The sequence below is a fragment of the Phaethon lepturus genome, unplaced genomic scaffold (assembly GCF_000687285.1).
Source record: "Phaethon lepturus isolate BGI_N335 unplaced genomic scaffold, ASM68728v1 scaffold8760, whole genome shotgun sequence".
NCBI lineage: Eukaryota > Metazoa > Chordata > Aves > Phaethontiformes > Phaethontidae > Phaethon > Phaethon lepturus.
The window spans coordinates 77,674-91,786 of record NW_010513985.1 but is presented as its reverse complement, the minus strand read 5'-3'; the positions used below and the strand labels follow the sequence as shown (position 1 = coordinate 91,786).

The 14,113-nt window shown below is 45.4% G+C and overlaps 1 protein-coding gene across 2 annotated transcripts in view; it reads right to left on the bottom strand.

Moving 5' to 3' along the window:
• Nucleotides 1-1,147: 1,147 nt before the first annotated feature.
• Nucleotides 1,148-14,113, bottom strand: part of KCNMB2 (potassium large conductance calcium-activated channel, subfamily M, beta member 2) — a 17,298-nt gene continuing 4,332 nt past the window's right edge. Inside the window, exons 2-4 of one of the 2 annotated variants that reach the window (XM_010291576.1) lie at nt 11,722-11,871; nt 9,064-9,259; nt 1,148-2,655 (exon numbers count right to left, since the gene is read on the bottom strand). In XM_010291576.1, the coding sequence (XP_010289878.1) occupies nt 2,371-2,655; nt 9,064-9,259; nt 11,722-11,871 (631 nt within the window). In that variant the 3' untranslated portion in view covers nt 1,148-2,370. Of the gene's footprint in view, nt 2,656-9,063; nt 9,260-11,721; nt 11,893-14,113 lie in introns of both variants that reach the window. The other variant, XM_010291569.1, reaches the window with a different exon arrangement.

Genomic DNA, 14,113 nt, shown 5'->3' with positions numbered 1-14,113 from the left:
AAACCTGCAGAATTAAGGTTTCGTAACAAGGATGAGCACCTGCAGCCCCTTGCATCATGGGCACCAGGCAATGAATCCCCGTGACTCTGCGTGGGGGTCCCACCACAACTACCGACAGCCCCGTGCCTGTGCAGCAGGGCGGTGGGGCACTGTGGCAGCGGGGCTGGGGTCCCCATCCCCGTCCCTCCATCTCGGTCCCCCCATCCACGCTGGCACCGGGGGTGAGTCACGCTTTCTGCTGGTGGAAGGGTTGGTCCAATAAAGGTTGCTGTCGTTCCACTAAAGACTTTGCGACTCCAGTCCCACTGATGCTGAGGGTCCCCAGATCCACTGATGATGGTTTCTGTGAATCCCACAGATTGACCAAAACCATATTTTTGCAAATAAACCTTTAGGAATTCCCTGTTGTGTCAGCACTCCTCGTTTCTGGGCAATAGAAGATACAAAGAAAAGTCTGAGGAAACAAGCCAGATCTGAAGGCAGAAGATATTGAAATCTGGAAGATTTAATTTAATATTTTTATTACATATTTTTTGAGCCCTCATTATACCTCCACCCTCCAGGAATCTATTTTCCTAAGGAAAATTATACTACTGATTACAAGGTTGCAGGTTCATTTTCACTGCAGAGAACTCTTTTTTTTTTTTTTTTCCCCACAGCTCATGGTACACTTGCACAACTTGTAAAGTTTTGTAACATCTTGGACATTTTTAATGCTACAGTGCAGAAAGGTACTTATATATATGAACTAAGCAGAATACTTGCTTTGCAGCCTTTTTGAGGGGGGGAAAAAAAGTTGGGTTTCTCGGTTTGAATAGGTCTGTAAATGGTTTCTTTGAGCTACTGGATAGTAAGTTCACAGGCTGCTCCCAGGAACTGCCTTGTGTTTGTCCTTCAGGCTGAGTGCAAAGTGTGATACTGCGAGGGATGTCTTTAAAACACAACATTAGAAAGAATGCTTTCTACAGGGGAGTAAAAATAAATTATGCAGAAATCATGACTATAGTATGCGTGAAATTATACTGGCAAGGTCCCCATGGTAAATATTTGACAGATAGGACAAATTCTTAGTCACAATCTCAGTTTTTCCAATAAATCATGGCACCTGGGCCTTTAAAATCATAATTCACGTCAGCCAGCACTGCGTACTGCGTTAAGGGCCAGAGAGATTTCCAGGTGTATTATGATGATTATGTAACAATTCAGTTAATAGAGCCATACAACTGGATGAGATTTTTGTCAATTCCGATGTCACGGCAACCGAGACTTTTGACTGAAACAACGTCATGAATATTGGATAAGATCCTGCAGTGCTACTCCTCCATGTTATGGTATTATCCAAGGATGAAGGTTATAAATATATGAGTTATAATTGTTTACTTTCCAGTTGGTAAAAACAAAGAAAAAAACCACCCCATAATCAAGTTCCGATACACAACTAGATATAATATAGCTTTTTCTTTATATATATATCTGTATATATATCAAGTAAAAAAATCTAAAATAGTTGGAAGTAAAAAATGAAAAAATAGCTGATTGTGTTATTTTTTTCTTTACAGTGATATGGTAACAAATACAAGACAAATGAGTAATAAACATTTACATAAGGTGTTCTGGTCCCATCTCCATCAAAAGGGCTCAGACTAGAATAGAAAATGGAACAAGGTGATTTTGTTTTTTGGCTACAGCTTCTGCAAGTGACAAAGATGATGTTGATAAGACAGAAGGAAATTATAGCACTAAACAAAATAAAACTCCAAAGTGTTTTCCAGAAGACCTTAAACACCATAAGGTAAAATTTACTTCTGAACTGGGGGAACAAACACAAAACATCACCAAGTCCTAGTTAGGCTGCAAATACTATGTACTTATCCCAGCCTCAAAATACGTCCCTTTTGTGCCATCTTACTATAAAAAAAACCTATCAATGCTTTTTTTTTTTTCCCCTGCAGCCAATAATAAAACATCAGACTGAGCCAGATGTGAGACCTCAGTGATGCACAAGTGGTTGGCTGCCCTTTGTCCAGTGGTGAATTTCCCCCAGAATCCTTTACGTTGGAAATGTCAATTGGCTAAGCTTGGCAAATGGTCACACCGAGCCCTGTTTTGGCTGTAGAAAGGAAAGAAGTACTAGTCTCAGCATAAAACAAGATCATATAGACGGTCAACACAAAACAGTATTTTTTTCAGTTGTCTGCATAATAATAACATCATGTTTGCATATAGAACAGCTTTTGCATTATTGCTCTACTTATAAGAATATAGTAAGGAACTTATAACAGACTTGCACGTTACAAACTTAAGGTTCTTTGGTGAAGAATGAGAAAACAGTATTTTCGCTGTAATTAAATCTCAGAGAAGTTTTTGTTTTTATCTGTTGATCCTTTGGATTCTCTCGCAGAGGAGGGAAAGGTATTGAGTCAGCTTTACCATCGCGACGATGGCGACCCCGCCAATCATCATGCAGGTGGGCCAGAAGAGGGAGTGGAACAGCACGTTGTAGCTGTACAGTTTGGTTAATATCACATTCTTCTGAATGCCTTCGGGGTCGTAGAAGCAGGAGAAGCGTTGGTACTTTCTGAAGTTTTCCATCACGACGTTCACCAGTGACATGGATTCCTCATAATTCTTGCCACACTTGGGTATGTACGAACACTGAGAAGAAATTAGAGGGAGAAAAATGCATCTCCAAATCAGATACAATGTCTACTTTCAGGTGGCAAGCAGGAAAATCTCAAGATGATTATGTTTTTCATAATAAGAGTGGAATACTATTAAGCTAATAATAAATGTATCACAGACAAAACTCAATATTTTGCACATCTACAGAATTTCCCGCTGGAGAACCTCCAAGCGCTGTACAAATATTAATGCTTTAATCTGCACAGTGGCCTCATGAGATAGGTGAATATAATATTATTGCTAATTTACACATGCAAAAACGGAACTGATGAAGTACCTCTTCATCTTAAGTGGCACGCATATGCTTGCAGTTAGATGGGTAATTGACTCTCTGTAAATACAAATCTGGTAGTTCAGATCTCACTTGGATCAGATCAAAGTGATCACAGTGGGCGCAGGAGTTCACCCACGTAGGAGAAGGCTGAAGAGAGACCTTTATACAAAATTTCCCATGGGGGTAATTCCTCAATTAGGGACAAATAGATAGGCTAGGAGAAAATACAGTTTTCCTACTGACAACCCAGAAGACTTTCATTCAACCTCTAGCTGAAGACCAGCCCGGCTACCGGGCTGGCACTTAGTCTTGTTTTCGCTCTTGACCCTAGCGTTAAGTCCAACAGTTCCTTCTCTCTGAAGAACCTCCTTGAATTTCAGTCTCAGTCACAAAGAAAAGAAGATTTGGGGATGGCTCTATCTAATGCAGTTTCAGCCTAGCATTCCCAAAGAACACTAAAGGCAAGTTAATTAAAAAACTAGCTTATGGAGTCCATGGAGATATTCCGTGGAACATGCAGGACAGTGGCCCCAGGCTGTGCTGACCATCCTGTGCAAAGAGCTAGTGCGAGCTGGTGAGGTGGTGAGCAAACACACAAGGATTGAGGCCATATCTGGATTTTGACCTAGAGCAGAAATACCTGAATTTGCTGTTCTTGTTGCTGGTCTGGAAGAGAATTGATGGGAGCAGCCCAGGGCCCCTCACTCCCTCCTCTCTTCTAGATACTTACACCCCTCCACAACTGAAGGTTTTCTACACCTGCATAAGATTTTGATTAAATTCCCTTACCTAGGCAAGAACTGCTTCAGGAGGGGTGGAAATCTGCTGCTTAACTTGTTTGTTGAATGTGCGTGGGGGGACCCAGCAGGTCATCATTCCCTAGCAGTTACGGAGTGATCATGGGTCCCCGCCATGCTCCCTGCCTGCGCTGATGAACCTGCTTGTCCTGGGTGAGCACCTAGAGTAGCTCCAGATAATTTAATGAGAGAAAGAGAGTTTGACAAAGGAAAAAAGACATTTTGATTAAAACAATGTAACCCATGGCTTTTGATTTTTATTGTCTTAATGTATATACTTTATAAATGACCCTGCGTTCCGTTTCATGACTATTCTGTGACTTTTTTGTAACGTGCTGTGACAAATCTCTTGTCCTAATAATGATCAAAGGATTAACCTTGTAACAGGATTTGATTGATTCATTGGCAAGTTTATTAGCACAGAATATGATTTGACGTGTGGCACAAGGATTGTCTGGTGTTAGCAGACTGGAGCATTAAGAGTAGAGCATGGCAGCACTGCCATTATGAATATTTCATAGAGCTCTGGAAATTAGAGATGGAAAATATCAGAGCAGTAATATCTCATCCATCTTCCTGCCGGTGCAGGTCTGCTTCCTCCAGGATATTCTTTTGCACTCTGCCCAGCTTTGTCTTAAATGTCCAAAGCCACAAGCCCTCTTCCAGTGCTTATGACTCTTCAATAGATCATAATCTAATAAGTAGGGGAAATTTCTCAGTGAAGCATACCTCAATTTCTTTTACTAAATTGTGTGCTATTACTGTTGTAACAGCAGTATTTCCAGCTTAGATGTTTTTTGTTGTGTGGGTTTTTTTTTCTTGCAACTTTGGTGCTATACATTTTTGTTTCTTGAAGTCCCACGAAGGATCCCGAGGGAGGAGATTAAATGGGGATTTGCCACTCTTGCCAATGTCCAACCCTTCCCCTTGACAGAAAACAGCAGGCATGTAAAAGCCCAAATGATGAGAGATTCCTGGATTCAGAGTCTGTGGAAATGTCCCAAGACTGCAGCAGGGGGAGGTCTGACTTCCTGCCAGTCCAGGTATTTGCCAAGCATTTTCAAAGGAGACCTGATGCGCAAGCAGAACTTGAGGTGTTGCCACCTACACCTGATGGCACAGAGCCACCAGCCACGTCAGGCTGGTTGGATTGCCTATGCCAAAAGGGTCTGCTAGTACGAAGGTGTGAGATGCAGTTGTGCATGGGAGGTGGATTTGTCTCTCAGCTGGACTCCTTGTGCTGAAGCTGTCTCTCTCCAGGCTATGGTCTCCCATGTGCGCTCCAAGACAGGAGTGCCCTTTACTCCCTGTGTTCTCTGCCTCATCCCTGTTCTCCTGAGTTCCTGGAGGCATCTTGGCCTCAGCTTTGAGGAGTTCCTTGGTGCAAGAAATCACTGTGTACATTAAGTTGTGGTTGTGGGGTGCTCCAGGCTTCCTTCCACTCCTCAGCTTCCCCAGGGACATCCCAGGGATAGCACAGGGCTGCCTCTGCCTTGCTGTTGTCTGCAGTGTTGCACAGGTCATGGGCAAGCAAGTAGGTAGACATGGATAACGGGATGTTTTCAGTGTTTTCTTTGATCTTAGTTTTCTCCAATGCCTGGCAGGAAGTTTTATACCCACAATTGTTACGCTGTACCTGTGAATGTAGGCTACTACATCTATGCTGCAGCGTCAAACACTTGGAAATCTGCAAATCTGAAAGTAAACAATGTCTGGCTCTCTACCTCAAGCGAGGATTCTGTGATACAACGTGAGAAAAGTGGCTCTTGTATTACTTGCAGTCTGATCACAAGAAGAATATACTAGACAGTTACAGAGAGAACTTCTTGTTACATGTCCAGGTCAGCTCTTCTAATGGCAAGGAACGGGTAGGTAGCCTGTACGAACTACCCCTGGACATGTCTAGTCCAATGCCCTGCTCCGTGCAGAGTTGCTCAGGGACTTGCTCAGGTCAAGTTATTAACATCTCCCAGGATGGAGATCACACAGCACCTCCAGGAAAGCTGGGGGCAGTTTCATTTAAGTCAACGAAGCTACACTGACAACCCTGTTGCCAGAGAGGGCCCCAGTTCAGGCTGGGCAGTGAAATACATGGCTGTCGTCATATGTCCATGGTTGGGTTGTATGTCCCTGTCATGCTGAGTTTGGAAGCTGGGGCTGGGAACTTTGATAAGGTGTGCTGTGGCAGTCTTTGTGAGAAAGTGGTTGAGACGTCAGTCTACATCTCTTTTGGAAAGTGCAATAGGTTTGACCCAGGGGATGAAGGAGGAGCTTTGTGTCTGTGTTGGCCTGATACTGATTCCTGCAGGCTGAGTTCTCTAGCCCCAGCCCAGAAATGGGTCTGCTGGGAACCAGAGCCAAACACTGCTGCTCCCCCTGCACCAAACTCCTCTCTGGGTTATAAATACCTAAACCTGCAGCAGGAAACCGTGCGATTCCCCATCATTTCTGAGTCTCAGGTAGTTATAGGTGGCATAATGGTGATTCTGGTGATTAAAGCCTGCTTGTTATCTCACTTATGGAGCATGGGTATAAATCAGCAGTAGCTCTGATGACACGAAAAGAATCAATTCGATATAGTATGAGATCAAACCAGGGCCTCTAGAACTGCTTTAACTACAGCAGCCCTTCCTCAGGGTGACAGCCTGGCTCTGTGGTCCAGGTGTGAGGGGCCACTGGTCCGTTTACCTCTCCCAGCAGCTGTTCCAGCCTCTGACAGCTGGGAAAGGGAAGTGTAGCTGTGAAAGCATTTAAGCCACTATGGCTGTAGTTTTGACGAGGAGCTGGGCTTGTCTTAAAGACTAGAGATAAAGTATGCACAGCTAGAGCAATGAAAAAGCATGAAAAACCTTGTGTGCTTTCCTAGGAGACTCGAGCAGCTCAACTGGTATCCATTTACTTCCCACCGATTCCCACCGGAGACTGGCAGCACCACGCTGTAGATCTCAATATAAATTGCACCTACTCCTCACCGCACCTTGTGGGCCGACAGCTAGGTTAGACAGCAAGTCTCCTAGATTAATCATTATTTAAAATCAAAGTGCATTTTGCCCAACCCGTGCTAGCTGGCGGGGAGAGAAGAGAGACGCTGCTCTGCGTGCGCAGCGGTGCTCAGCGAGGCAGACAGCTTAGCAGGGGGACGCTGACCTTTTGAAGGTCACTGGTGTTGGCCTTGGAGGGTAAGCACCGTGCTCTGCAACGTCCCCCGTAATGTCAGGGCTCAGTCAGCCAGGGATGGCTTTTGGTTTTTGGTTTTTTTTGTTTAGTTGGCAAGAAGAAAGATAGGAAACGCAGACCTGAGTAGGTGGGTGGAGAGAGACAGCCAGCACCCAGCTGGGGCTCCAGAAAACCAGCCGTGCTCAGGGATGCTCATCCCACTGCACGGGGCCGCTCTCCGGCCAGGGGAGAGGGAGCTGGGATGGGTTGTGCCGATCTCAGCTTGGAGTCGCTGCTGATCCCTGCCAGGCACAAGAAGTCAGGTATTTTACAGGCATTGCAAACTTCCATTCAAAACTGCATTTGGATTCAGGTCACATAGCCAGCAGCATGTCAGGAAAACCTAGGAATCCTCCTGAGAGCAGAGCTTAACCTGTAAAACAACCTTGGGCTCGAGAAGTATTAACTGTGCCTACATTAAATTAAGAGGAGGCGTCAACTGGGAGAATTTCGAAGTCCAGTTCAGCAAGCAAAAATCATCAATAACAGAATGCGGAGATTTATGCTGAATCTCTTGATTTATTTGAATCCAGTGGAGCACAGAGACTGATGTGATCTGTTTTAATCAAATTGGGGCATGAGCATCACTGGGTCTTGCTTCTGCCCCAGCAGAAAGCGGGGTCTGCCCTGCCGCAGGCTTCGCGAATGGCGAACTCCTTTCTGCAGCGACGCCAAACCGGGGGGAAGGTGGGGTCACCGCTCTCCATTTCACACCAGATCCAGAGGACTTCGTCTCTCAGCCACAGGAGCTGATTACCCAGCAGAATAACCAGTCCAGTGCAGCCACTCTGTGCTTTGACTAATTTTAATATTGCTTCACCTTAATATGCAGAAGTAATTTGGTTTACTGAACTGCTGCCATAAATAGGAACACAATAGGTTATGTTGTCAGCAGCCTGAGCAGGGGCTCTGCTGTTACGGGCTGAGCTTTGACGGGCACCCACTTGGGTGGGCTTCAGGGACTTTGGGTAACTAAGCAGTTAATGCAAATCTGGCACTTGCAAGTCTAACCACTTATCTGTGTCCCAGCTTATCGCAGCTTGCAGCCTTCGGTACCCAGGTGCTGTGGATACAAAGAAGGGAAGGTGGGGAGAGGGACATTTCTTAGCCCGACCCTGCCTTGCTGTGCGGCGGCAGCAAACAGCCACCTGCGAAGCGGCGGCCGCTTGCCTGGGCGCGATACACAGCACTGCGTCGGCCGCACAGCTGCGGCCGCGGGCCGGCGAGGAGATGCCTTCTGTGCATCCGCTGCGTTAGTGGTAGCCTCCAGGCAGGAGCTGTCTCCATCCCACCTGGATGGAGTTATGCTGAATTTTGCGCTTGCTGAAGCAGAGAGTGGGATTCTTCTGCAGATTTGTTAAAAATCTTTTTTTTGGTTCAATGTCTGGCATCAGGGAAGTTGTGCAAGAAAGATGGGCTGACTCCTTAGCTTACCCATGCCCAAAAGCCAGGCCTTTTATTTTTATGCTGCTGCTTTTATCTTGCCGGTCCCCGCTCAGCAAACTTTCAGCATCTTTGCACCATCAGCAGGGCTAAATGCTGTGCCTTGACCCCAGCTGACCTCGGCGGAGATGCTCAGGGCGCAGAGTTTGTCGTCAGGGATGGAGACGGAGACACGCCTGCTGGTAGACACGGGGGGTCTCGTCTCTGCCCATCGCCTTGCCTGGCCCCGCAGTAATGAGGCCATTTCTGTTCTCAGCGCCGCGGACACTCCGTGCACATCACGGAGAGCCACACCTGGGTGGGAGGTGGCTTGTCCACAGCTCCACGAGGACATCAGTGGGCCAAGTGCTCAGTGCCAGCCTGTACCTGTAACGAGCTGCTGGCACCGGCCAAGGATGAGGGAGGCTCCAGCCCCGGGGGGGAGCCGTGCGGGGACGAGCTGTGCTTCCTGCGTGGCATGGAGGTGGAAAACCGTCTCCCTCCAGAGATCTCAGCTCAGTTTGTGTGCTAATTTCTGCTTTCTCTGCTCCGTATTTACCAGGGAAGCAGGAGCTGGAAGCCTTATATTGCTTTAAAGCAAGGAATGAGTATAACAAGGTGAGCAGCACTCCAGAAACCCATTTAGGAAGAAATTTTATTCCATGCTCCTACCTCAGAATTAATTTTCATTGTTTCCTCGGTGTGGTAGAGCAGAAGCTTCTGGCCAGAAGAGGTGAGATTAACGTACACCTGGAGGCAAGGGTACTGCGAGATTTTCCAGCAGTCTGGACCACAGCTAAACGAGCAGTTGAAGGTTTCTGTGATGGATGCGTTGAGAAGTGAGCACTGAGCCTCTTCTGTCCAGACACTAAATAGGAAAAAAAGAGACGTTAGAGCATGGCAAGAATGGGCAATAAGCATTTAAAGCAGGTCAGGCTTTCCCTCAGGGATATACCGGGGGCCATCTTGTAGGAGATGGTACATGTTGCAGGGCTTTGAGCAAAGGCCGGACCTTCTCATGTCACACATCGCAGACGGTATTATTCTGTAGTACCCAAAGTTTGCGCTTTGGGCACTAAAATACCCCATTCACTTATGTCTATTTATAAATTAAAAGGGAACTGGAACTTTTAGTCTGGAGAAGGTATATCTGAAATCAAAAGGAATCAGCAGAGGAATCGGAGAAGAAAACCGAGCAGCCTGCCCTGGGGAGAGCACAAGGCACGCGGTGCTGCATGGCGGGACGCCCTGGACCAAGATGCGATGGTCGACCGCGAAGTCCGATCCAGCTCAAGCGGAGGCCGTGAAGGCAGCTTGGCACTACCAGGGCAGGTACACTCATGCGCCCGAAGGCACGGTGTCACGGGAGCGGTACCGCGTGCAGCTCCGCCTGTGGAAAGGCGCTTTCTGGCGGCAGCTCGCTCGGTTTTCCGTGAGTTACGTCAGCTGATGTAATCGCTCTGGAGGATATCTCCAGTTCACCAGAGGCTAAAACTGGAATGATGGAGCTGGCTGGGTTTCTTGCTTGTATTTAAAACTCCAGGGCGGTGTTTTCCTTAGGGACGAGAGCAGCGGTCGGGCACCCTGAGGGCTCTGTGCGAGGCCCTTCACGGGCTGGGGGAAGGGTTTCACCCCAGGGCTCCCCGTTAGCCCCGCTCAGCCCCTCGGCTCCCACCCCACGCGGCTGCCCTGCCCCGTGCCACGAACGAGCTGAGGGTCTCCTTCTCCCTTGCCAAACCTACAAAAGGCTTTACAGAGTAAGCGGTTTCAAAGATTTCTGACTACTTCTCTTGGTATTTTACTTAGGGAGTATATTCTGTTTTACATTTATATTAAATTATGCTATGATTTCTGGGGGGAAATCAAGTGAAAGGATTTTGTTTCCCCTCTCAGGCAGATTTTGTTGCAGGGGTATTGCTATCTGTAAAGGACATTAACCCCTAAGGAGATCTGCCTGTCCAAAGAGGAGTGACAGCAAAGACTCCCGGGCTGTCTTCTCCTTCCTTTCACCTTTCTGACTGCTGTTTTATTCATGCATGGGAGTAATAAAGTAACGCCTACCCACAACAGACTTGTGAAGATGGAATATTTAATACTTCATAGGTGCTTTGATATCTTCTGGCCATTTTTCACATAGTTTGTAATATAAATCACCTCTTTCCACACGAGCAATTTGGATCTTAGCAGCCTCTGCAACTGACCCTAATATTGCTGAAAGGTCTGGGAGAGCAATCTGGAAAAGCAGATGCTCTTCGGTAGTTAACAGGTCTTGATCTCTGTTTTCACAGAGTAAACTTTGCCTGGATTTAAAAAGGGACAAATACCTTTATGGCGCAAATAAAATGCTGCAAATCAGTACAGCTCATCCTCAGGCATTGCAACCTTCTCCTTATTGTTGCAGGGTCAAGAAGGAATATTTTCCTGCAGGTACACCGCTATAATCGAGGATGTTTATACCTCAATTTACTGCACATGCCTAAAGAAGAAGCCTGTGGTGGATAAACCGAAATGTGCCAGGTATTGGCTGCTGCCTCGGGGTGGTTTTGGGCACGACAGACTAATGTTTCGGTCCCCCGTGACACATTTTTCATTCTCCTAACTCCACTGATCAGGGCAGAAAAAACATTGTTGACAGTCTTATTACAGTCTGGGCTGGATTTTAAATAGGGCTGGTGCTTGAAAACTGATTTCAAATGCTGCTAATGAATCACAGGCCAAACTTTCTGCTCTGTGGCAGAGAAAGAGGCCAGAGAAGGCCTCAGAAAAATTAAGTGCAGTTCAGTAATGATGAAAGATGGTCTTTCACTTTCAGAAAATTACTGTATTTCAGGAGGATTTCACTTGTTAAAATGAAAGTAATAATCTACATGGAAAACTGCATGTTACAAAGCAGCTTGATTTCTTTCCCAAATTAATTCTCCATTCTTCATTTGAAAATGTGTTGTTTCTTAAGGCTGCTAAATGCTTTTGCTATTTTCTCCTGAGTTTGGGCTTTGCAGCAACAGCCCCTGAGAGGCTGACGGGGCTCAGCAGACTGCCGACCAGCTGATGTGGCTATTAGACTGCTGTTAAACTGTGGCAAGTCTAAAGCCTTTGGATCAAGATTTTGTCAAGCAGGGGTGTAATTCTTCCCTTTCTTATGTTGGTATTACTCAACTTGCTTTCACTGTAGTTATGCCTAATTTATAATGGGGTAAGGAAGTGCAGAATCAGGCCTGTGTGGACCAAAGGAAAAATTATAAAACTTTAATAAAAAGGATCAAAAGAATAAGCCATGAGAAGTCAGCTGGAGCAGAGTGTGTGAGATCAGCATAAACATCATGAAATTACCTTTGCATGTAAGACCGCAGCAGGGTGATTCCCAGGAGGAAGTACATCATGATCGAGCACACCATCATGGCCAGCCCGAGGAGTATGGCCCGGTCTTCTCCGGCTTTTAGGGCTGTGACTGTTTTCCTTTTGTCCAGTAGATCGTGATCCCTGATTTTTTGGTAAATATTTCTGAGGTTGAAAATAATACATTCTTATGTGAAGTTCATAGTTAATCAATGAAGCCTCTACAGGGTGGGTAGTTCCACCTCCATACCCATCTCATGGGAGAGAAAGGCTTAAAGGTCCTCAGGTGTCCTTTTTCATTGGATTCACTTTGACCTGGTGGAAACTTATTCATCTCCAAAATAAATTACAGCCATTTCTGAAAAGGTAAAAACCTCTTATAGCAAATATAAAGATTAGACGCTTGTGCCAGCTCAGTAAAACCTTCTTTGGTATAGCTTCATTGGCTCAGTTGAATTATACCATAGGTGAATTTGACCTGTCAATACCAACTTAGGCCACTAGAAGATGTTTAGGTATAACGAGGTGTCTTTTCTTCAGTTGAATATGATAACAGGTTTTATGTTACCATATGTACAAAATAGCCTGAAGAAAGTCGTCATTAAAATTATCTGAAAGGACCAGGTTCTTTTTTGATTCCCTACAGGCTAGTGGTTTTTTCCACCCTGAGTGTGACTCAAAGCTCATGAAACACTATGGGGATTTTGCAACTGATTTCTGTGGGTTTTTTGATTGGGAGCTTATTTACTGTATTTATAAAAGAGCTTTCTGGAAGCCCAGTTACTCATTACAGTAAAAACCCTCACAGAAAATTATCCACCAAAGCTATTTGTTCTAGGATTAAAAAAAAGGAAGATACAACAAACCATTCCCCCTTCAGCAGAGAGTCCTTTGCATTTTCTAACCATAAGTCCTTCTTTCATCTCCAAGCCTTTGATGATTCAATGGGTCATGAGGACACAATGGTGAAGAAGGAAATATTTGAGTACATTTCAAACACACTCAAACTTTGTGGGTTTAAAATGTACTTACAGACCTGAGGCTGGTCAAAATCTCCTGTGTTTTCTGTTACGGTTCTTTTGAATCATCCAGGCAGCACCCGAAGCATGTGAACTGCACACATCTGAGCCCTGGCACCACCATAACATGGACATAGTAGTACACGTGGAAGAAGTTCCTCTTCTACTGTCTGCAAAATGGCAGGTGAGCAACATCAGCATCACTTTGGGCTCTAGCAAACCCACCACTCATTTAAGATGAAACCGCCAAGTTTCACTCAACCTTGGAAAAAAGCACTGTGTGTCAGACCAACCATACAACTTACATTCACAAGTAGGGACAAAGAAATAGAGTTGACATATAAAATCATACAAAACCACAGTAGAAACAAGAAAATAGGTTTAATCATAAACTCACTGAAACTGGAATTGAATTTCTATTTAGATGATGATTCATAGCCAGAAAAAGCACATATGGTGTGGGGCTATATAGCAAAAATTTTGCTTAGATGGTACTGCAGTCAATAATCTCCCACACCAAAGACCACTAGGACCCCTTGAGGTTTCTCCATCCAACTGTAATTTACATCTTTAGATGGCCATGGTTTCTCTTCAAAACTATCCTTTAAAGCTTGTCAGTGTTTTCTTAGTTGGAAATGAAATGGTAATTCAGCTTGTCAAATTTTTCTCTGGTGTTGGTGAGAAAAAATATATTGTGAACTGGCAGATGCAATTGCCTTCAAAGAAGTAATGTAGAGTAATAATCTAATGTTACTTTTCTATTATTATTTATCAAACTGTATTTAACTCTGAGAGCTGCTATTAGGATTTGCATTGCTCCCAAATGGAAGCAGGCAGGAAGGCAGAGATTGCCATGCAGTTCCAGCACATTAACCGATCACACAGCATAACTTATGTCAGCGTGTAGACATAAAACAGAGACAGTGCAATCGCTCACTAATGTCACCAGAGCAGCTAGGACATAAAGGCGACACAAATGGACAATTTAAAAACAAATAGCTAATTGAGAACGGTTACAAATGCTTCCCATGCGGCCTTGAGCCGAGAAACGTGCCATGAGAGGTAAGGACGGACGGACTGAAGGGTGCGTTGTAGGAATGGTCTATCTGGCAGGCGGCTGGCGAAGGGGACGGTGTGCAGCGACCGCCCGCCGGCGGATCTCCCACGCTCGCCTGCGTGGTAAATACAGCTAAATAAAGCTCTGCCTCGGGGGTCAGTCGTCTGGTTGCTCTTTTGCAAATATTTGTAATTTAAACCCCTGGACAACAGGACAGTGGTAGCCTGGTGCACCTTGCGGAGGGCTTTTTTCTCCCGAGTCCCTGCCAGGACTCAGTCTGGTAACACACCGCAGGGCGTGCGGTGGCGTG